The sequence below is a fragment of the Eschrichtius robustus genome, chromosome 13 (assembly GCF_028021215.1).
Source record: "Eschrichtius robustus isolate mEscRob2 chromosome 13, mEscRob2.pri, whole genome shotgun sequence".
Taxonomy (NCBI): domain Eukaryota; kingdom Metazoa; phylum Chordata; class Mammalia; order Artiodactyla; family Eschrichtiidae; genus Eschrichtius; species Eschrichtius robustus.
Window position 1 is genome coordinate 8,063,073 of NC_090836.1, and position 21,921 is coordinate 8,084,993.

Sequence of the window (21,921 nt, forward strand, 5' to 3'; positions counted from 1 at the left end):
GAATGAATGAATGGAGAGGAAAGGGAAAATCGGAGACATTTTGAAGGAATAAAATAACCAAACTAGATGATGGATTTGATAGTGAGTGAAGGAGACTGAAAAATCAAATATGACTTGAGTCCCTCCCTGGGAAGGCCTTCACTGTGTACATTTGTACAGGAGGGGGTACGAGTTGAGGGGGGCTGTGGAATATCTGTAGCTGTCGTCCCTGCTTCGGAATCAGTCACAAATCTTTGACCTGAGTGCCCCCTGTTCCCCTTTTCTCAGTAGTGCCCCCTGTTCCCCTTTTCTCAGTCTGTCTTTTACTTCTTATCTTTCAGGTGCAGAACTTGGCAGTCAGGAACCAACAGGCCTCAGCCCAAGGACCCCAAATGCAAGGCTCCGCTCAGAAGGCCATTCCTCCTGGAGCCTCCCCTGTCTCCAGCCTCTCCCAGGCCTCTAGCCAGGCCCTCGCTGTGGCTCAGGCTTCCTCTGGGGCCTCAGGCCAGTCCCTCAACCTTAGTCAAGCTGGTGGAGGCAGTGGGAATAGCATCCCAGGGTCCATGGGTCCAGGTGGCCAGGCACCTGGGGGCTTGGGTCAGTTGCCTTCCTCAGGAATGGGTGGTGGTGGGAGCTGTCCCAGGAAGGGCACAGGAGTGGTGCAGCCCTTGCCTGCGGCCCAGGCAGTGACTGTGAGTCAGGGCAGCCAGACAGAAGCAGAAAGTGCAGCGGCCAAGAAGGCAGAAGCAGATGGGACTGGTCAGCAGAGCGTGGGCATGAACCTGACACGGACAGCCACACCTGCTCCCAGCCAGACCCTTATTAGCTCAGGTAAGCTGTCACCTCTCATAACGTCATTGTTCTCTCGGCACTTGTTTGAAATCGTCAGAGTACATATCTTTGCCTTTTTTCCTGCTTGTGTTGGTCCTGGACTAGTGGAAGGAAAGAGAATCACATCAGCCTTGATCCAGGGAGACAGGACGACTGGTAACAGAGATGGATCTTGTCTGTTTCCACCAGGCAGCAGTCAGTTTACAAGTTGCCTTGTCCTCTCTTTCTTAGGTCCTGAGTTCTTCAGTTTACTCACCCTACCCATTCATTCACTTGGTTCCTTTTGAGTTGCCTACTGTGTTCTAGGAGGTGCTGGGACACATCTTTGGAAAACAGACTCCTGCTCACGGAGCTTACAGTTTAGCATAAGGGATGCGTTTAATGCTGGTTAGTTGGCCCAGTGTAGAGTAGAGACTGTATAGGTGCCTTAGAGCACTTAGGATGAGCAAATAGAGCCATGGTTTAATACAGTCAACTTGTGATCGTCTGTATCAATGATGAGGATAAAAAAGAATAAATAATAATAATAACCCAAAATAGTTCTTGCTCTCAGGCTGTGTATAGAGTTAGATGTGTGCACCTTACTTGGTAATGTTTATTTTTGCCTTCCTTGTTTCTAGTTCTTTAGTTGTTGCTATATTTGAATAATGTACTCACAAAATGTAACAGTCAATTATCAGTTTAATACCTAGTATTTACACACTGTAGCACTTCTGTTACCGAAGTGCTTTCATTTCACATATATCCTCTGGACACTCTGGTAGAGTATGGAGTGGGGAGATCCCAACTCCAGTTTACAGTGGAGAAAACTGGGTAAAGCCCGAGCTCGCAGCTGCTGACTCGTAAGACTTGTTCTCATAGGCGGTGACCCAAACTGATAAATCTTGGAGACCGAGGCATTCACGGGAAGATGTTGGTATCCTTACCTCTGTGGACGTTTATTCTTTCAGTGACCGCTAAGTGTTTCTCATGTGTCAGGCCCTGGGCTGGGTTCCAGGGATGTAAAAATGAATGAAACATGGCCTCAGTGCTTGAGGAGCTGAGTCTAATCATGGAGAGGATGGGGCCCGCCGTTGTCCTTGCTGAGTGCAAAGTAACAGGATTTAAGTAAAGCAAAAAAATGAAAGTTAGATAAATGCAAGAAATTACCGAGGACCGTTAACTGCTCGAGCAAGAGTGGTCTGTCGCGGAAACCTTGAAGGCTGGAGGTAGCTGGTAACGGCAGACTCGGAGCAAAGGGTGTGAGCCAAGCAGCCGCCCGGGCCCCTCCAGGCTCGCCTTCCATTCACCGTCTGGGTCCGCCTCGGAAGGGTGCTCTGGCTTCCCATTCCTGGTGCTGCCGCTGATTTTCTGCCCCCCTCCCTCTCTGTCGCTTCGGGCTGTCCCCGCAGCCACCTACACGCAGATCCAGCCCCACTCCCTGATCCAGCAGCAGCAGCAGATCCACCTGCAGCAGAAGCAGGTGGTGATCCAGCAGCAGATCGCCATCCACCACCAGCAGCAGTTCCCGCACCGCCAGGCGCAGCTGCTGCACACGGCCACCCACCTCCAGCTGGCCCAGCAGCAGCAGCAGCAGCAGCAGCAGCAGGCCGCGCCCCTCCCTGCCCCCCCGCCCCCTCAGGGCCCCCCCGCCCAGCAGGCCCCGCCTTCGCAGTCCCAGCAGCCAGCCCAGACTCTGGTTGTCCAGCCCATGCTGCAGTCTTCGCCCTTGTCGCTCCCTCCTGACCCAGCCCCCAAGCCCCCCGTCCCCATCCAGTCCAAGCCACCTGTGGCCCCTGTCAAGCCTCCTCAGCTGGGGGCTGCTAAGATGTCAGCCACCCAGCAACCTCCGCCCCACATCCCCGTGCAAGTCGTGGGCACCCGACAGCCAGGTACAGCCCAGGCCCAGGCTTTGGGGCTGGCCCAGCTGGCAGCTGCCGTGCCTGCTTCCCGGGGGATGCCAGGCACAGTGCAGCCTGGCCAGGCCCACTTGGCCTCCTCGCCGCCTTCATCCCAGCCCGCTGGTGCGCTGCAGGAGTGCCCGCCTGCGTTGGCCTCGGGGATGACCCTGGCTCCTGTGCAGGGGACGGCACATGTGGTGAAGGGGGCGGCTACCGCCTCCTCACCTGTTGTGGCCCAGGTCCCTGCCGCCTTCTACATGCAGTCTGTGCACCTGCCGGTGAGTGACGCCTGATGGCTTTGAGGGCACTGTCGTCCCTGAGAGGACCTGAGCTTAATTTAGGAGGGGAATAAGGAGTTAGGCAGGTTAAGATACTGGTATTGATCACTGCTTCTTTTGTAAGAGAGAGACATTAGTGCAGATAATATCTGAAGTTCATACTCCTAAATTTGCCACTGAAATTCTGTGTTTTGGGATCTGTACTAAGTTATATCAAGATATATAGCCTTAACCACCAAAATTGATTTTTAGAAAAACAGTAGTTCGTGGTTGGGCTGTTGATGAACCCAGGGTCTCCAGGTCTATGTGAGGACCTGGAGAAAATGTTGTATTTTTTGTCTTGATGTAGAAGTTACACTTCTTGGGAATGACCAGAAATTTTACTGTACTGTGGGAAGTATACAAATTGGGGAATCTAGAACTAAGAAAATTTTCTCTGACAGTATGGCAATAGTTGTGCTTCTTTATTGTCCTTCATTCATAAATCTTTTCTTTCCTGTTCTTCACTGTATAGGGCAAACCCCAGACATTGCCCGTAAAACGCAAGGCTGAGTCAGAGGAGGAGAGAGACGATATCTCCACGTTGAGTTCAGTGCTTCCTGTGAAGGCGTCTCCGGTAGTAGAGAGCCCGAAGGCCATGGAGGAGAAGGGCGGTCTTGGAGGTGAGTAACTGACTTCTGCAGTGCTGCTGGAGTACACAGAAATTAGAGGAAAGTTCTGAGTGAGCTGAAAGATCACTCTGCCTCAGTAGGCCTGGTGGAGTAGATCCAAACACAGGGAATCCAGAGTGAATGACCAAAAGGGAACATGTATTACTGTGGAAGATCAGGCTGACTTGGCTCATAGATGGATCAGCTAGGTCATCCCCTATCTGTTCCTCAATCTTGTGTTTATTTTCCAGACAAAGCTGAACCAGTGACCAGTGTGAATGCTAGTACCCCGAGCAGTGATGTAGTAGCCTTGGCTCCTGCCCCGTCAGCACCGCCTCCCACGCTGGCCATGGTGTCCAGACAGATGGGTGACTCCAAGCCCCCACAGGCCATCGTGAAGCCTCAGATTCTCACCCACATCATTGAAGGCTTCGTTATCCAGGAAGGAGCAGAACCTTTTCCGGTGAGGGCAGGGCCAGAAGGTGGGGCTTGGTCGGGTTGTTGTCTTTTCAAACTCCACGAAATCAAAAGGCTCAGAACTATTTAATTATTAGCGAATGGTTCAATTCTGTTGTTTGTATGGTTAGTTGTAAAGAAGGAAGTGAAGAGAAGAAAGAATATGTAGACTAGAAAGTGAAAATATTGGGAAGAGGAGAAGAAAAGGAAAAAAGTGACCTCTAAAGCTGTCATGTTTAGGTAGACAAATTAGGTTGTTTTGTAGTGAAGAAAATTGTGGTAGAGAAGTTAAGAGACTTTTCTGGATACCATGAGTTGCAGAACCAGGACTTAGAACATAAGTATCTTGACTCCTAGTATGTTCCCTGCAATTTAGGAAGGAAAAGGACAAAATAGGGAGCCCAGGTAGGAACCTGTTCTCCAATGGCTTATCTGAAAAAAGCCAGTTAGAGGCTCTTGATTGCTATATTGAAAATGGTTCTCTCTGCATCGGACTTGGTCATTAACTCAGAAATCTGGGCAAAGACATGGTGGTGAAAAATGGTGGGGAAAGCTATAGGGAAGCAGAAAGGAATTAGGCTAACTTAACTAACCTTTTTCTGGGACAGGTGGGTTGTTCTCAGTTACTGAAAGAGTCTGAGAAGCCACTGCAGACTGGCCTCGTGACAGGGCTGAATGAGAATCAGTCGGGTGGCCCCTTAGGTGGGGACAGCCCATCTACTGGTAAGTATTTATTTAGAGACCCATCTGGGGAAGGAGGCTGATGGAGATGTGTTTGAGGACTTAGTGTAAAATAGGAATTACCTATTTAAAGTGGGAATTACGTGAAGTCCATCCACGCTGAGAAACCAGAAACCACATCATATAACACAATACGTAGACTCACACAAAAGTTGTTCCATAGGATAGAATTAAGGGGAATTTTATCAAGCTAGAGTAATCTGTTGAATTATTTACTATAAGGATATATTTTTCTTTTTTTTTTTTTTTAATTAATTAATTTATTTATTTACTTTTGGCTGTGTTGGGTCTTCGTTTCTGTGCGAGGGCTTTCTCTAGTTGCGGCGAGCGGGGGTCACTCTTCATCGCGGTGCGCGGGCCTCTCACTATCACGGCCTCTCTTGTCGCGGAGCACAGGCTCCAGACCCGCAGCCTCAGTAATTGTGGCTCACGGGCCCAGTTGCTCCGCGGCATGTGGGATCTTCCCAGACCAGGGCTCGAACCCGTGTCCCCTGCATTGGCAGGCAGACTCTCAACCACTGCGCCACCAGGGAAGCCCAGGATATATTTTTCAAAAGACGATCTAAAATAGGCTATTTCTGGGAATTCCCTGGCGGTTCCGTGTTTAGGACTCCGCGCTTCCACTGCAGGGGGCACGGGTTTGATCCCTGGTCGGGGAACTAAGATCCTACATGTCGCAGGGTGTGGCCAAAAAAAAAAAAAAAAAAAAAAAAAAAGGGCTATATCTTAATTTCCAGTTCTCCTTATTCTAGATTCTGTAATACATGTTAAGGAGTCCTGTTCACACTCCCCCCCCTGCTTTGGGAAACTTCTGTGGGAGAGAGGTCTTATGTCTTTCCAGGCATTAGTAATCTTTTCCTCTCTCCTGTTCAGAAATGCAGTCTTGTCTGAAATCTGAGATTATGAGTCAGGATAAAATTAGTCATTTAAAGTGGAAATCGTCTGGCTTAAGGTTAGGAAGACTGTGATGTTCTCGAGGGACAGTTCTTTACGGTTTTGGATCTTGAACTCTGTCTTAGGGATTCTCAGTTAGGTTGAGTAGGTCTTTGGGGGGAACCCTGAGAGTAATTAGAGTCCAGCGCTGGGCCTGATGGGGGCCTGAGTGGCAGCAGAAACCGATGCAGCCCTCCCGCGCTGCCTTGTTTTCAGAGCTAGGTAAGAAGGCGAACCTCCTGAAGTGCGAGTACTGTGGGAAGTACGCCCCTGCAGAGCAGTTTCGCGGCTCCAAGAGATTCTGCTCCATGACTTGCGCGAAGAGGTACTGTAGGCACCGCGCCTCACCCACCTCCATCTAACCTTACACCCCTTCCCTAGGATCTGCTCAAGGCTCGTAGTTAACGTCTCCTTTGCTTCCATTCCCTTCCCCAAATCGGCCCTTAAAATGCCAATTCACATTTAGTGCAGGGGAGCAAGGCGGTCTTCTCTGGCAGCACTCATGACCTCCTGTACGTGCCCTGACCCATAGGTATAATGTGAGCTGTAGCCATCAATTCCGGCTGAAGAGGAAAAAGATGAAAGAGTTTCAAGAAGCCAACTATGCCCGCGTTCGCCGGCGCGGACCCCGCCGCAGCTCCTCCGACATCGCCCGTGCCAAGATCCAGGGCAAGCGTCACCGGGTGAGCTGCCGGTGCGGGGCGCACTACCTCAGAAATGGGCCTTTTTCCTCCCTCTTCCCCGCAGGGCAGTTCCTTTGCCCAGCTAAAAAGAGTATGAGACCAGAACTCCGGTTTTGCGTTGATTGCCTTACTCCAGATTCCAAGAGATCCTGACCTCTTTGTCTCTTCTCACCTTACTGGTTGCCTGTCCGTTAATCCTTAGGCCGTGTTTGAGGAGGGAAAATCTAGGGCAGTCCTTGGCAGAAGGGGAGAACCGAGAGAGGGATACAGTTCACACTTGAAAGGCACTCGAGAGCGGACCGGTGACTTCGGGCATTTGCACGTGAAGTACAGATTATTTCACTTGTGCTAAGATTAGTTTTTCCTCTGTGCCCAATAGTAATCCAAACCCAGGGTGGCTGGGGAGAGGAGAGGGAAACCTCATGACACTGTTACTCGTGACCTCACTGTTTTGCGGTTTTTTTCTGTAGGGTCAAGAGGACTCTAGCCGGGGTTCAGATAATTCCAGTTACGATGAAGCACTCTCTCCAACATCTCCTGGGCCTTTATCCGTGCGAGCGGGGCATGGAGAACGTGACCTGGGGAACCCCAGTACAGCTCCGCCTACACCAGAATTACATGGCATCAACCCTGTGTTCCTGTCCAGTAATCCTAGCCGTTGGAGCGTAGAGGAGGTGTATGAGTTTATTGCTTCTCTACAAGGTATCGCGGGCCTGTCCACCAGAACCCAGGTCACCTATATTGCTTCATTTCCCTAGTTTTCTTTAGGTCATCCCACAGGGGCTTTTGTAACTGGAAATGTAACGGACTTAAGCAGGAGAGGCTTAAGTATGGTATGACGAAGGCTCTACTCTTGGTATTTATTCCGGTTACTTGTCCACAGCCTGGTTTCCCAGTTTTCCTGGGTTGACTGTCCTCTGCTATGTCAGTAATTTTGCAACAGTTGATTTTCATCTATGATTCTTACTAATAATTTTTAGATAAAGTATTTTTTTATGTGTGATTAATTGTGATACCCACCATGGATAAAAGACTTTTCTCAGTGGAGAAGGGGATTAGGAAATAATGGGCCATTGTTGCCCTGCTCTCTTCAAGGCAGGATTGTTTATAAGCTATTTTTTTTTTTTTTTTTAATAAATTTATTTATTTATTTAATTAATTAATTTTTGGCTGCGTTGGGTCTTCGTTGCTGCGCGTGGGCTTTCTCTAGTTGTGGTGAGCGGGGGCTGCTCCTCGCTGCGGTGCGCGCGCTTCTCATTGTGGTGGCTTCTCGTCGTGGAGCACGGGCTCTGGGCGCGTGGGCTCTAGGTGCGTGGTTGCAGCGTGTGGGCTCAGCGGTTGTGGCTTGCAGGCTCAGTAGTTGTGGCACACGGGCTTAGTTGCTTTGCGGCAGGTGGGATCATCCCGGACCAGGGATCGAACCCACGTCCCCTGCATTGGCAGGCGGATTCTTAACCACTGTGCCGCCAGGGAAGTCCCTCCCCGTCTTGGCTCTTTTTGTTTTTATGAACAGCCAGTTGCTCTGATTTCATTTTGCTTCCAAAGCTTGCCATCTCAGGCCACTGTATTACTGAATTTAGGACAAGTACTTTGGTGCTACCGTGTAGTTTCTCATACATATTCCCACCATTTCCTTCTAGGCTGCCAAGAGATTGCAGAGGAGTTTCGTTCCCAGGAGATTGATGGACAGGCCCTTTTATTACTTAAAGAGGAACATCTTATGAGTGCCATGAACATCAAGCTGGGCCCTGCCCTCAAGATCTGCGCCAAGATAAACGTCCTCAAGGAGACCTAAGGTGGCCCTCTTGCACGAACCAGCCTAAGGCAGACACTCCCCACTGTCCAGGTTATAACCTGGTGCCAGCAGAGACTTCACAGGGAAGACAGAGCTGTTCCAATTATGTATGTCTTCTGTAGAGGGGATTACTGAGGCAGGGAAGACAAGTGCAAGAATTGGTCGCTGGTGCTACATGGTGGCAGCTTTGACATTTCTCTGGGTTCTACTTTACTTTTTAAATCTTTACGACTCTCACCTACCCTAATCCAATCTTTATAACAGAGGCAGTCTGGAGAACTAGGACTGCTCGGCCTTATCCCGGAGCTGAGTGTCTAGCCAGGGTCAGAATTCTCCTAGAGGAGGAATGTACAGTATGGTGAGGCGAGGAAATGGGTGGAATGTAGGTGTGCCTCCGCAGTGGGGGAGCTAGGGTTTTCTAGCTTGTGTGACACAAGCAGCAAAATCTGGCACTCCCTCTTCCCTCTGGATCGTCTGACTGGAGCTGCGGCCCAGAGTTTTGTCGTCACTCCCTTAGTATTGGATATTTTCTCCTGCATCCACGGCAGGGTCACCAGCCAGGGTAGCGACTGGGTTGGCATCATTCTGATTTGCTGCAGGGACTAAAAGTTTTGGGCACACATGTGGCTGTTGTCTTTCTTTCCGCATCCCCCTGCTCCTTTCCAGTTTATCTGTTGTCTCCTACCCCACCTTTCTTTTTTTCCATTCCAACTCTGCTCTGTCCTATAGCTTTATAAAGCAGGAGCGCGTGGGACTGAGGTCAGGAATAGAAGTACCTGCCTTAGGCGCTATACCTTATACAAGAAAAATATTAAATATTTTTTTTCCTCCTCAGTACAAGGATGAAAATTGGTCTCAGTTGTCTCTTACTCCATCATTCCAGTGTATCTACCCTCTTCTTTCACACAAATGACTAGGCCAATGTGGTTTTTTTTTTTTTAATCTTTTAACTGTTTTTGTACAAAAAAAATGTATATATTTTTTGCATTTTTAAAACACCAGAGTGTGGGGGAGGGATGCAAACAAATAACAAAAAAGGTGCTTTTATGACATTATTTTCCCTGTTTAGAAAGAAGAAAAAAAATCATTCCAATAGTATTTAAAAGTCCACAGATGAAATCATTTCATTTCCTTCTCTAAAGGCTAAAAAAGGCCCCTGCCTGTTGATTCCATCCTCCTGTGTCCAGTGGAGCCATGTTACTCTTCAGTGGCCCAGGCTCACTATCACACAAAGATCAGGCCAGGTTTCTGGGCACATGGCCTGAACAGAAAGGCGGAAGCATCAGAAGATTAAGACCGTCTCCCCACAGAAATAAGGTCGTGGGCAAGAAGACACGTCCCTGAGCCAGAAAAAGGGACACGTGCCGCAGCCGCCACAGCCAGGGCGGAAGATGGCAGAGCCCTGGATGTCCCACTTCTGCTTCCAGTCCCTTTCCAGAAGACTGGGGGCAAAAAAAAAAAAAAAAAAAAAAGTCAAAATGACATGCCTATGAAGGAAAGTGCAACATGTTTAGACATACCGATTGATAGAGGGAACGTTTTAGGAATAAGAAAAGCTTTGCCAGCTTTGACTGCAAGTGGGAGAAGAAAGCCATCAAGGAGATCCCACTACAAGGTAAACAGACTTCCCTTTTCTGGAACCCCGGCAGCATAGGAGGTCAATTTCAATATCCCTTTCCAATGGACTGGACTTCTGGATTAGGCATTTTGGCTGCAGATGATGGACCAATAACCTAAGACTACAATCCAGGTCCTAGCTCCAGCTATAAAGTCACTCCAATGCCAGCAAATGATGTTTGGTACCTCGTCATCCTCTAACTAACTGGGAAATTTCAAATTTTCCCATCCTAATCCCAGAGGTGGGAGAATTAAGTCTACGACATCACCAGGCTCAAAGCAAATGGCAGTACGTGGACTACAGCCAAGTGGTCAGTGCAGAATAGTTCCAAGCAGCAAGAGATGACATCCAGGTTCTCAATGGAGACTACTGTAGGGTACAGAGCAACAGCGTGAAAGCAATCAAACCTTGCATAAATAATGTTTCGTTGCTTTTTTTTTTTTTTTTTTAAATTAAAGAAATCCAGTGTCTCAAAGACTTGTGAAAATGTGTTTAAAAAAGGAAGGGTCAGGGAGCCTGCCACACCCTTTTGCTCATGATAACTCCCCTACTTGTACTTTCTGATACCAAGAGACCATGCAAGAGCCTCTGCTGTCATTGGCCCTATTACATTATCTCTGTCCTACAACTAACTGTACCTCTCAGGAGGGAAAACAAATAATAGGGAACAAAGGGGAGGCATCTCTACTGCTGACAAGTGGACGCAAACGAAAAGCAAACCGGAAAGCAAGAGCAATCAATATTAAGGGGGAGATGAAGGACTGGAGCGGAGGCTGCTTAAGAAACCTGGCTGAGGATGCTTTGGTTTGGGGGCTGAAGAAGCTGGACATTTAAAGTGCAATCACATCGGTAATAAATGATCATCCCTTTCTTCTGACTCCTCCCCCAGCTGGTCATCCCCCACACCACGATATGCAGCAGGCACGTTTCGGGGTTTAGATCGGCACACAAAGTCACAACCATCCTGCAGGGGGAAAGGAAAGGAAGGAAACGATCGTTTGAAATCAGCAGCTTTCAGGTGGGCAGAGTATGTTTACGGTCCAAGAATGTGGCAGGAGCTGGTTTTCTCCAGGCGTAATGAAGAGAAAACCCCAAAGCTCCAAGGATCAGCCTGAATCGAATGTGGGGAAGAGCAGACAGGTTCTAACTTGGCCTCACCCTTTCCTCGCCTAGGCCCCTTAAGAGCTGTATCAGGATCCCAAACCTCAGCGAAAGGACTGCTCCTGCAGCCAAGCCTTAGCAAGGCCAGACACTTAAGGTGCTATGTTGCTTATCTGTACTAGGGCAACCAACTGTCTTGGTGCGCTGGGACTTTTGTGGTTTTAGCACCCGATGTCCTGTGTCTCAGGAAACCCCTCAGTCTGGGCAAACCAGGATGGCTGCTCATTCAACCTTGTCTGTAGGCCACGGGCTCAGCCAGCTGCCCTGTTACTTACTGCTACCAGGTTGCCAAGATCCTGCCAGAAGGCCAAGTGGGGAAACTGCTCCATTCCTTTGGCTCCCACCACCAGTCGCTGGTACAGGAACCCCCCGATGACATAGACAGCGATCAGCGATGCAAACCTGTTGAGGGAGAAAGACACCTGTACTCAAAAACCCAGAAGTAGTAAGACTCAGATACTAAAGATAATCTCTGCACCCACTGCTGCCCGTTTCCTAAGCTGTGTCCCATACAAATGAAAGGAAAAGAAAAGAACAAGGGGGCTGGTAGGTCCTTAGAAAACCAATTAGAGTGTCAGTCTGAGAAAACCAAAATGATCAGAATAAAATAAGCCAGAGTTTGTGACTCTGACTTAGGGCTGAGAACAGCCACCCTTAGACATACAACTCCATTTCTTTCGAAGTTCTAATAATCTAATGGCAGCGTATTAAAAACTGTCCAGCCCTCCAGTAGGGAAAAAACCCTACCTCCAAATGCAAATATGTACTGGGGCCAAAACATTAAGTCATCTTTTTAAACTTGCACAGAGTTTAAAGAGGACTTTTACAAATTACAGTACAACATATACCTGCACACTGTTCGTACCTACAGACCTCCAAGTAATTGTGGAGTTAAAAAAAAAAAAAAAAAAAAGGTTTGGACTGATAAAGGAAAAAGTACTCACGTGACAAGTAAGATAGAACCCACGCTGAGGTGGGAGATCTCTGGGGAACAGGCCAGGCTGCTGTCTATCTCAAAGAGGTAGAAACAGTCTTGGACTTTGCCTCGCTCCTCAAACACAGGGTTAAAGTTGTCCTGATGACGAGAGGACAGAACACAACATTTATGTTGTGTCTGACACCTGTCTGAAAAAAGCACAAACCCACAAAACCCCCCCCAAAACATTTGCCTTCTCCTGGTTCAAAACCTTCTCTTCCATGTATGATGGAACACGGGTGCCTATGACTCAGGGAAAAGCTGAACTTCTCGTTTTATCTCCTCCGTCCCAATTATCTCGTTCCCTCTGGACAGTCTCCCCCACCTCAGGCCAGTCCTTTCATCTCCCTAGGCTCCCAGGCCCCAGGGTGCCTCACCGCTAGGGTGTGTCGATTGCAGGAGATCATCACCACTGCCCGACGCTGCTCCTTGCCACAGTGACTGTCATATTCATCACCCCCTTTATAGATCAGCATGATCCAATTACCTGAGGAGGGACAAGGAGAATGGAGCTTCGGGGTGCGGGAAAAGCAGAGGCAGACCTGGGCACTGTGGTAGAGTGGAAGTGAGTTCAATGAAATTGGCTGTAATTAAAATAACCCTTTCAGGATGAGCTCTGTATACCAGAAACAGCAGCTAAACCTTGCTCCTTTATAACAGCCGTGTGTTCCCTTATTAAGACGACTAAGAATCAGACAGTCCTACAAGAATAACCTTAACTTTCCACAAAAATTAAGGCAATTGATAGTGCAAATACAATTATGATCCATACCTTAATCATGACTCACATTTTCCAAATACCTGCTAACATCAAAAGAAGAGGTTCCATACAATTACTGGGTGGCAAGGGAAAGCCTGAGATCATAAAGTCGCCACAGATAAATTCAAAGTGGATGATTTTGAAGACTGGGGGGCATCTTTCCTTCTTTAGTATTTACTGTGTTCAAATGTCTTTTGCAAAGTACCATTTGATCAATAATCACGTGAGGTGAATCAGGTAAGGACTGTGCTTCCAATTTTGCATATGAGAAAACAAAATCAAAAAGGTGAAATGATTTTTCAAAGTCACAGGACAAATAAATATGAGCTGGATCAAAAATCCAGTCTTCTGACCCCTAGCCCCAAACTCTTGACGTTGTTTTTTATTATGTTATTTACAGGAGCAACAATGTGCAATGAATAATTTACTTACCTGCTTAAGGGAGGAAAACAGACCATAGTTGCTCACATCGCCCTTTCCAGCAATACGATTTTATGACTTTTGAGAAATATTATCAACATAACTCAACACGGTGGGGAAATTTTTGTAGACTGACTGGTTTGCAAAAAAGCTTGATCTCACTTTAAAACAAACACATAAACGTCCTGAGCCTTGGCTGTGGAGGAGCTGTGGAACTAGGTATCCTGTGGTTTGCAGGTGTCTCAGGTGAACTGAACCACACATACCGTATGGTATACACTGAAGAGACTGGGAAGGGCTGAGACATACAGGATTATCAGAGGGATCAACAGGGAGAATCTTACTTCCATTGAAGATCTGAGTCTTGTTGAGTCTCCCTACTACTGTCTCCTTCCCATTACTTTTGTTGATCTGCACCAGGCCTGCCCCAGAGGTGTGGTTGCCAGCTTCTCGGCACACCCGGAACATGTAGATATACATGTCTGTGCCCTGGCCCACGGTGCTCTCAAAGCTGTGAGGAGAAGTGAGAAGGAAGAAGACAGTTACAGCTGTCAGCCTTAGGAAGAGCAGTTTCCTTTTTAACAACAACAACAGTGGCGCACTCAACTTATTTATCTGACGTCATGGCTAAACGTCCTAGTGAATAATATCTGTTGTATCATGAGATATCCATGACCCAGACAGAACACCCTAACTGTTGATGATGACTGATTAAAATACAGCATCCAAGACAGCTAGTATTCTAGATATTTCTAGAATAATTGCTCTAGACTATGCTAAAACATTAGCTACTACATCCCCCTGAGTAAGGGTCTACGTTCATGAGATACACCCTCCTTCCTTAAAGATTATCTTCAGATTTATATACCAGAAGATTCCTGACACTTATGATGACGCAGTAGGCCTAAATATGTTCATCTGATACTTCTAAATATCGAGGCATCAAATAATGCTTTTTAGTTCCTATGAGCTGGTTTCTTGGATCCAGTCTTGGAAACCGCTACTCTTCTGCATAAGGTACCTGCACACGGCTGCTGAACCGTGGGCTGAGCACGTGCTCTGTATCATGAAGGAAAGCAAGACAGCACGGCCAGATAAGACTAATACTGCTAAAGTTCAGATTAGAACCGTCTCTCAGAGGAGGTTATGATACATGTATCCCCCCTATGTTTGGTAGTAATACTAAAATAAAATCAGTAAGAGGAGGAAGAGATTCTTTAATAAAGTTATCTCCTTAAGCCCATTAAGATTCTTCTCATTTACCTTTTGTTAAACAGCGGCGTCAGCCTCTTCAGTAGAGCCAACTCTTTCTCCGACTCTTTATCCTTTTCTCCTACCAGGTCGCATGTTTTTTCTTCGGTCTGCCAGGATTCTCTTACTGCCACGGCCAGCAGCAGCAGCAGGAGCAGGCCAGTTCTCCAGGAGCTGTAATGGGGGAACATCCTTTTGGGAGAGGGAGTGTGTGTGTGTTAGGGAAAGAGGCAGAGGATCGGGAGAGAAGGGAAAGAAAGCAAGCATATGAATGTGTCATAAATGAATGGTATTTTTTCAACCTTTTAATCTTCCACCCACCACTTATTATTTTACACTAGCCAGTTTTCTTCATTATTATGATGTTGGGCTTTATTTTCTTGTCTCCATTTCAAGTTCTGTTTTCCCCATTATTTAATATTCAGAATTGGAATCTCAAGTCTCCAGGTTTCTCTTTTTCTTTTTAAAACTTATTTCAAAAGCTTCTTCCTAGCTGACTCCCTTGCCTGACACCACTGGTCACCTCCTGTCCTTCTCGTGCTCCTTTCATGTGCATTCAACAAAGAGGACAGCATTGGCCTTGGTGAAGAGTTAGTGTCTACAGGTTGTTGTTGAGATTTCTGCAAGGTGCGCACAAAAAAAGAATATCTAGACTTCTAAGCTGTATTGGGAGAAAAACACATTTTTGGTCCTAGAAACTGTCAGAAGAACCAATCAACGGCCTAGAGAATACTTAAGTGTGACCAATGAACAGTATTTTGATTATGCAGAAACTATAAGATTCTCTGGCGTATGCAACAAATATTACCTTTTAATATCCCTGTGCCAAGAGCACCTGTGTTAGGAAACCCATATATAGATATACATATATGTACGTATATACACACATGCACATATATATCTATCACCTGTGTCGGGAAACTATATATCAATCACTTTCAGTCTAATTCATAGGTAAGTTCTTCAGAACAAACTATGGGGCTGAGAAGAGGGAAAGGAAAGAACAAAAAGAATTAAATTATGACAGCCTGGTGGAGACATCCTTGCCTCTTTACCATTTGGTGAGAAATTAGATTGAGATGTCTCATTATTTAGAGTTCAATACTAGTTCATAAATACTGCTTAAACCAGTGGCCCTCCATAAGATAATACTCGAATTACAATTGACACTTGATAAGGGCTAGTTGGAAGTTATTAAGAAAGATGTAAAATAGAGAAAGAGACTTGAATACTTTGGGACCCAAGTCCTCATTTTAATATTCAGGAGCATCTAACAGTCTTTGTTCACATTCACCATAAGAATGATGAACAGAGATAAACACAGCCACAGCACCTAAAACTCGACATCTACCTGTTCTGATGTCTCACCTCTGAAAAATCATTCAATCATTTAAATGACAGGAAGAACAAAATTCACTAGGTCCAAATGAGTGGTTTGAATAAGTATTCCAAAACCCACCTCAGGCTCTACAAGTCATGAACCTCAAGAGTTTCTAGCTTCCAATTGCTGATGACTCTTGGGAATCATCACGTCACTTTACAATTTAGCAAATCCAATTCATCTGATGCTTGTACTGCTTTAGGAATGGAAACATGCGGCTCTGTTTCCCAAACTCATTTTCTTTTCTCTAATTCCATCTTTACACCCAGGATACACTGATTTACCCTTTCAAAAGAATTCACTTTGGTATCCATTAATGATCCCTTAGGCCATCGCTACTTGTTAATTTTATAACAGTATCACCAATTTTTCTGATACAAAGATTCAATTCTTCCAAATTCTTTGAATTCTTCAAAGATTCAATTCTTCCAAACTTTTCTCACTTATGATAAAATGCTTCCATACTACAGTCTGGACTTCGGTTTGAATACTCTTTTAAAGTCCTCTAATTCTTTGTCATGCTGGGCTACTGACTCCACTGCATTTTTAGCATATAAAACTTAAAACAGGCAGAATTTAATGGGTACTAATAGGTACCTGAATAAATTTTCTCCACTCTCCTAAACAAACTTACGGGTTTTTTTTTTTTTTGTATGTCTGATCTCATTTATTTGTTACTCTCAGAACATCTCGTTTTTGACTGGACTCAGACTTAGAGGTAGAAGCTCTCAGAGGACAGCCTCCGTCTCTTGGCAATCTGTTCCTGGTGTTCTTCTTTGGCCTCCTTCATTCTCTTGGCCAAGAGTTTAGCATATTCTGCAGCCTCTTCCTTATTTTCTTAGTATGCTGTTTCTTCAGAGCAATATGCTGACGTTTGTGCTGCAGAACACGTGGAGTAACAAGACACTGAGTCTTGTGTGCTCTGGTCCTAGGTTTCTTACCTTCTTTGTTGAGGGGTCCTCTCACAATATACTGGCGGACATAGAGAGAGACTGAAAAGTTTGTGGATTCTGCTAGCTCTTTTGGGCCCCAGCTGATGAGGCGAAGTTGTATCTGTGAGTCCAGGAATATGCTTCTCCCCTTTTTCCACTATGACCAAGTTGAGAACACTCAGATTGGCATCCACAATGCAACCCCGTACAGATTTGTGCTTTCTTTCTCCAGTCCTCCTTGGTCTGTAACAGGAATGCCCCTTACCCAGTAGCGGGTAGACTCTACCATGGGTCCAGACACCTGCTTCATGGGGAAAACCTTGTTTGTTGTTCCCACCGATTCAGAACACATAACCCTTCCATTCTTCACCCAGAGCATCAGCGGCAACTTCTGTGGCCATATGCTTCTCACAAAAGGTATGAAGTTTTTGTTCATCATCCACTTCAGTGAGTCTCTGGCAGCCATTGGCTGGGAAAGAGATGTTCAACTTCATCCTGAAGTGGCCAACCGCCTCTGAGGCACCATGATACAGAGCTAAACGAACTTACATTTGACATTCTTTTTTTAAAATTTATTTTATTTATTTATTTTTGGCTGTGTTGGGTCTTCATTACTGCGCGCGGGCTTTCTCTAGTTGCAGTGAGCGGGGGCTACTCTTTGTCGCGGTGCACGGGCTTCTCATTGCGGTGGCTTCTCTCGTTGCAGAGCATGGGCTCTAGGTGCGTGGGCTTCAGTAGTTGTGGCGCACGGGCTTAGTTGCTCCGTGGCCATGTGGGATCTTCCCGGACCAGGGATCGAACACATGTCCCCTGCATTGGCAGGCGGATTCTTAACCACTGCGCCACCAGGGAAGTCCCACATTTGACGTTCCGTTTCCCACATTCCACTAGGGCAACCAATACTTGGGAAGTCATCTCCCCGACTTGGTGTACTCCAAACATCAATTCATTGTAGTAATATTAATAAGGTGTTTCCATAGAATAAGTATAGCCAGCCACAAAGTCTGAGGCCCCCATAAACACATGCAAAGCATCAATAGGAAACACTTAATAGAGTGCTTGCCTTTTGCTAGGCATTTAACATACATTAACCAATTAAGCCTTATAAAAACCCTATGCAGTAAATACAATGACTGTCCTTATTTTACAGAGGAGAAAACTAGACACAGCTAGTGGAGTGAAACAGACAGTGCAGCTCTGGCTCATGGTCTACACTTAACCATCCCTTTCACACTAAGTTTTTGGGGGATCAGAGTAGGCAGCCAAAGTCTTGCTTTCATTTTGACAAAGCAAGAAGGGGAAGTGACCCCTCACACAGTACACTAAACAGGAGGCGGAATAAAGAACTCAGACCTCAAACTCCTACCTTCTCTAAATTAACTCACTGCTCCACACAACTTGACCAGCTGACTAAAATGAAATAAGAGGCTCCTTTTATTAGACTGATTAAACATGACATTTTCTTTATATTCTCTCAGGACCCAATTTGAAATTTCAACTTTCTGTGCTTTCAATATTCTTTTATCCAGGACCATTTTCTGGAGGGATGCTCACACAGAAGGCTGTGTTCTTTGGCTTCAAAGTTAGTTCCTTATCTGTTAACAGTTGATGATTTCTTTTCCCAAATTAGAACAAAGACTCTCACAAAACTGGGAAAGGATGAAGGGCTGAACACCCTGCAGTCAGCATTAGTTGAGTTGAACTAGCTTTCCTTTAATTATTCGTTCAAAAAGATAGATAAAAAGAGATATATTCTTCTCTTTCCTGCTTAAGGTTTGGCTACATTTGAGCTGCTTCTCTTTGATTCAGTAGCATATGCTCTAAGTGCTCTATCTAGATTATGTTCGTCAATCTTCACAACCCAGAAAAGTAGGTATAATTTCTCCCATTTTACAGATGAGGAAACTGATTCCTACAGAGCTTAAGTTACTTGCCTTAGGTTATCCAAGTATTAAACATGTATGAAGTTATTAGTGAGGCAACTTGAATGAGTCATGGTATAAAGCTATTTTCTGATAAATAAAGGAGTGCAAAAATGTATTGGTAAGAGTATGAAATCCAAGGGCTGGGTAGTTCCTTTTTACATCTAATTGTGCTGCAATTAGATTCTCAAGGTGCAAGACTTTGTCCGAGATACTTTGGAAACAAGCGGCAGGACTTAAAGATTTTGAAGAATCCCTTTCAATTTTCTTGTTCTACAACGATAGATCCATACGGTTAAGGCTAAGAAATTCTCCTCCAATGGGATGACCAATGACTAAGCCAGGAATTGGGAAGCACTTTACATCACTGGGCCTCTGTACCACTCACTTCCCCCGCTCCTTAAGACTAGCCATGACCATTTTCTGTTTTTCGGTGGAATTTCTACTTTCTTCTCTCTGGCTCATTTCTGATGCGACGGCCCTTATCTCCTGTCTCCAGCAGCCCACACTTTCAGAAGAGCAGCCCTAACTAGCTGAACCACCCAAGGTTGAAAAGCCTTAAGGAAGCAGCTCTATGGCCCAAGGGCGGAAGCTCCCTCCAAAGAGGAACGCAAATCCCTCTATTGGCGACTCTTCGTACCATACACTCATCTCCCTCAAACTTCTTCCAAGCTTCCAGACATTTGCGTCCCGTCTAGTTCCCCGACTTTCCAAATGCTTAGGGCCATACCCTCTACAAATGATGCCACCTGACCTCCCTCTACGATGCGGGCCAAAATCCCGTCTACGGGTATCCAGTAACACCTCGAACGGACTCCAGACTTAGCGACCTTCCTTTCCCTGCCTTCCAAACTCTGGTCTTGGAGATCCTTTCTCCCTCACTCCCTTGGCGACTCTGTAACTCCCCAACCTTACGCCTCCGCCTTTCTACCCTCAGGCTCCTTAGCTGGATTTTTGGGCTAGAACCCGGGCCAAGGGAGACTTAGCGATCCCGGCCCCCGTCACAGCCACGAGGGGTGAGCGCTCTCCAGCCCACTCCTCCTCCACGCCCCTCATACTCACGTGTCACGGGCAAAGGGAGCAGCCACAGCTCAGAATCCCCGGCCGAGTACCTGCTCGCGGCTGGGAGACAGGACCAGAGAGGGGTCGGCCGCAGACCCCGGTTCCAGAGCTCGCGGCAGAGCCAGCGACCCCACGAGCGCCTCGCTACGCTCCACTCCGGGAACCGGAAACAGGAAGTGCCGGGCGGCCGCTGGGCAACTGCTCCTCCCACTAGACCCCGCGGCATGTCACCGTAGAACCGTTTCGCCCCTTTCCCCTTCCCGGCCTCGCAGATCATCCCGGACGCTGATTGGCCAGGACCGTGGGCGTTAGGCTCCGCCCTCGCGGCATCAACTCCAATCCCTATCGAGATTTGCAACTTTAGTTCCACCTTTGCGGGTCGCCTTTCTACTGACTGGGGTCCCAGACTCCCACCTCCTGGCCTCTCGGCTCGGGCACCTGTCACGCGGGGTCACGCGGGGGTCACGCGCGGTCAGGCGCCAGGCTCGCTCCCTGGTAGGTTGGACCGGAGGGCGGCGGAAGTGGAAATGCGGGGCGGGGCCCGAACCCCAGGCCGCAGCGGGAGCTGTAGTTCTCGAGCCGGTTGCTGCCTCAGGACGTCTGCCGCCTGAGGGGGACGCTGGTTCGCTGTGTGCTGGCCCCGAGTCGCGTTGTCCCTAGAGGGTAGTGGAGAGCGACTGGGTCGTGGTCCTCCTGGCTTTCTTACCGTCACTTTTGTTCTTTACGTCCTGTCTCCGGTTTAGCACCTTGAGGTGCGGCAGGGGTTACTATTCCAGTTAGCCTTATCATCCCTCCGGCATTTTGTTCGATAAACACTCTGCAACCACTTCTGCTGACCGAGACAAGTCAATTTTTGGTCTTTGCGCCTTTGCTAAGATCCTTTGCGGTGTCTCTCACATGTGGCGTCTTAGCCGCGTGTGGAAGTCCTACCCGTTCATAGAACTCGGTTCAGAGGCGCCTGTGACTCCTGGACTCACCCTCTTCAGCTGGAACCGTTTCGTCCTCCCAGTGCCCGCTGGCTGCTCGCACCTGGCTTTAGTCTGGTTTCTTTCTGCTTTGATTCCTCCGTTGCATTTGCGTGTGCCTCCCACCGTCTCCTCGGATGGGGACTGGATTTTGCTTCCTCCTTGTGCTCACCAGAGTTAGAACAGCGTTTTGAATCGAATAATAATAGAAGCTGACGCTGTGAGAAGCCCGCCCTGTTGTACGTGCTTTAAACGAGTATCAACTCACCTCACCTTCACGACCAGCTTACTGAGGAGGTATCTTATCCCCATTTTACAGATGAATAAATTAAAGGCGACAGGGGCTAAGGGACTTACCCTGGGCCCCACAGCTACTAAGTTATGGAGTCAGTATTCCGGCTCCATCATTTAGGGATAAGTTAGTTATATAGGGTGTGTATACAGTCCAGAGTTCATGCTCTCGACACTGCGTTATACTGACTCTAGGATCCTGCATTTGTTTATTAACTGGTACATTCAATTCAGGCTAGGTGGTATATTTGGGTTGGGTTTGGATGTGTCTTCAAGTAAAAAATACGAAAATTGAAAGATGAGTTGCTTTCTAATAATAAAAGTAACTTGTCTACGGACACATACACACTACTGTATATAGATTAGATAACTAATAAGAATCTGCTGAATGGCACAGAGAACTCTATTCAATACTCTGTAATGACCTATATGGGAAAAGAATCTAAAAAAAGAGCGGATATACGTGTGTCTATAACTGACTCACTTTGCTGTACAGCAGAAACTAACACAATGTAAATCAACTGTACTCCAATAAAAATATTAAGTAAGCGGTTCTAGGAGGTTCCTAAAATCAAATGTTGAGGCTGCCTCCTCTTTAGTATATGCAGAAAAGGGAAGGGTGCTTGAAAGAAAGGGTGCTTTGAATGCTTGCTTCAATTCATGGCTTTGAAAATTGTCCCAGACCTGCTCTTTTGTCGACTCTGAGGTGGGAGCTCTGTTGGGAATGCCTTTTTTAACCTCTCAAGAGCTTTGTCCTGGGTGAGTTTTTTGTTATAGGTTTTGCTGTGGTTTCACTGTCGAATACACTCTACCTGCTCACGTTTTCTGATCTGCTTAGCAATCTTTTGATATTTGTTTGGTAGTCTCTCAGTCCCATTATGCATGTATTCAATTTGCCATCTTGGAACTAGATTTCAATTTTGAACTTTTATTGATGCCCTCCTTTAAAAAATGAT

The 21,921-nt window shown here is 46.7% G+C and overlaps 2 protein-coding genes and 1 pseudogene across 6 annotated transcripts in view; 1 reads left to right on the plus strand and 2 right to left on the minus strand.

The window, feature by feature from the left end:
* The window catches only part of PHC1 (polyhomeotic homolog 1), a 22,568-nt gene extending 12,605 nt beyond the window's left edge, over window positions 1-9,963 (plus strand). For 4 of the 5 annotated variants that reach the window (XM_068559741.1, XM_068559740.1, XM_068559742.1 and 1 more), the window contains 9 exons: window positions 321-810; window positions 2,202-2,968; window positions 3,483-3,630; window positions 3,870-4,081; window positions 4,683-4,797; window positions 5,965-6,073; window positions 6,281-6,431; window positions 6,902-7,133; window positions 8,072-9,963. In XM_068559741.1, coding sequence (XP_068415842.1) covers window positions 321-810; window positions 2,202-2,968; window positions 3,483-3,630; window positions 3,870-4,081; window positions 4,683-4,797; window positions 5,965-6,073; window positions 6,281-6,431; window positions 6,902-7,133; window positions 8,072-8,226 — 2,379 coding nt within the window. In that variant the 3' untranslated portion in view covers window positions 8,227-9,963. Of the gene's footprint in view, window positions 1-320; window positions 811-2,201; window positions 2,969-3,482; window positions 3,631-3,869; window positions 4,082-4,682; window positions 4,798-5,964; window positions 6,074-6,280; window positions 6,443-6,901; window positions 7,134-8,071 lie in introns of all 5 variants that reach the window. The other variant, XM_068559744.1, reaches the window with a different exon arrangement.
* Window positions 9,233-19,918, minus strand: M6PR (mannose-6-phosphate receptor, cation dependent). Its single transcript, XM_068559745.1, has 7 exons — window positions 19,710-19,918; window positions 14,425-14,604; window positions 13,506-13,672; window positions 12,359-12,468; window positions 11,950-12,080; window positions 11,281-11,407; window positions 9,233-10,808 (listed from the first exon to the last, which is right to left on the minus strand). The coding sequence occupies exons 2-7, from the start codon at window positions 14,601-14,603 to the stop codon at window positions 10,686-10,688; spliced, it is 837 nt and encodes a 278-aa protein (XP_068415846.1). The 5' UTR covers window position 14,604; window positions 19,710-19,918; the 3' UTR covers window positions 9,233-10,685.
* On the minus strand, window positions 14,612-19,703 carry LOC137774647 (small ribosomal subunit protein eS6-like; annotated as a pseudogene).
* Window positions 19,919-21,921: the final 2,003 nt, after the last annotated feature.

What these genes read in the sequence shown, in the direction of transcription:
- M6PR (XM_068559745.1), bottom strand. Translation starts at nt 14,603, where the DNA reads ATGTTCCCCCATTACAGCTCCTGGAGAACTGGCCTGCTCCTGCTGCTG. An exon ending in GCAATCGACACACCCTAGCG is followed by an intron (nt 12,081 to 12,358) that starts GTGAGGCACCCT and finishes TCTCGTCATCAG; the next exon opens with GACAACTTTAACCCTGTGTT. An exon ending in GGTTCTATCTTACTTGTCAC is followed by an intron (nt 11,408 to 11,949) that starts GTGAGTACTTTT and finishes CTCCCTCAACAG; the next exon opens with GTTTGCATCGCTGATCGCTG.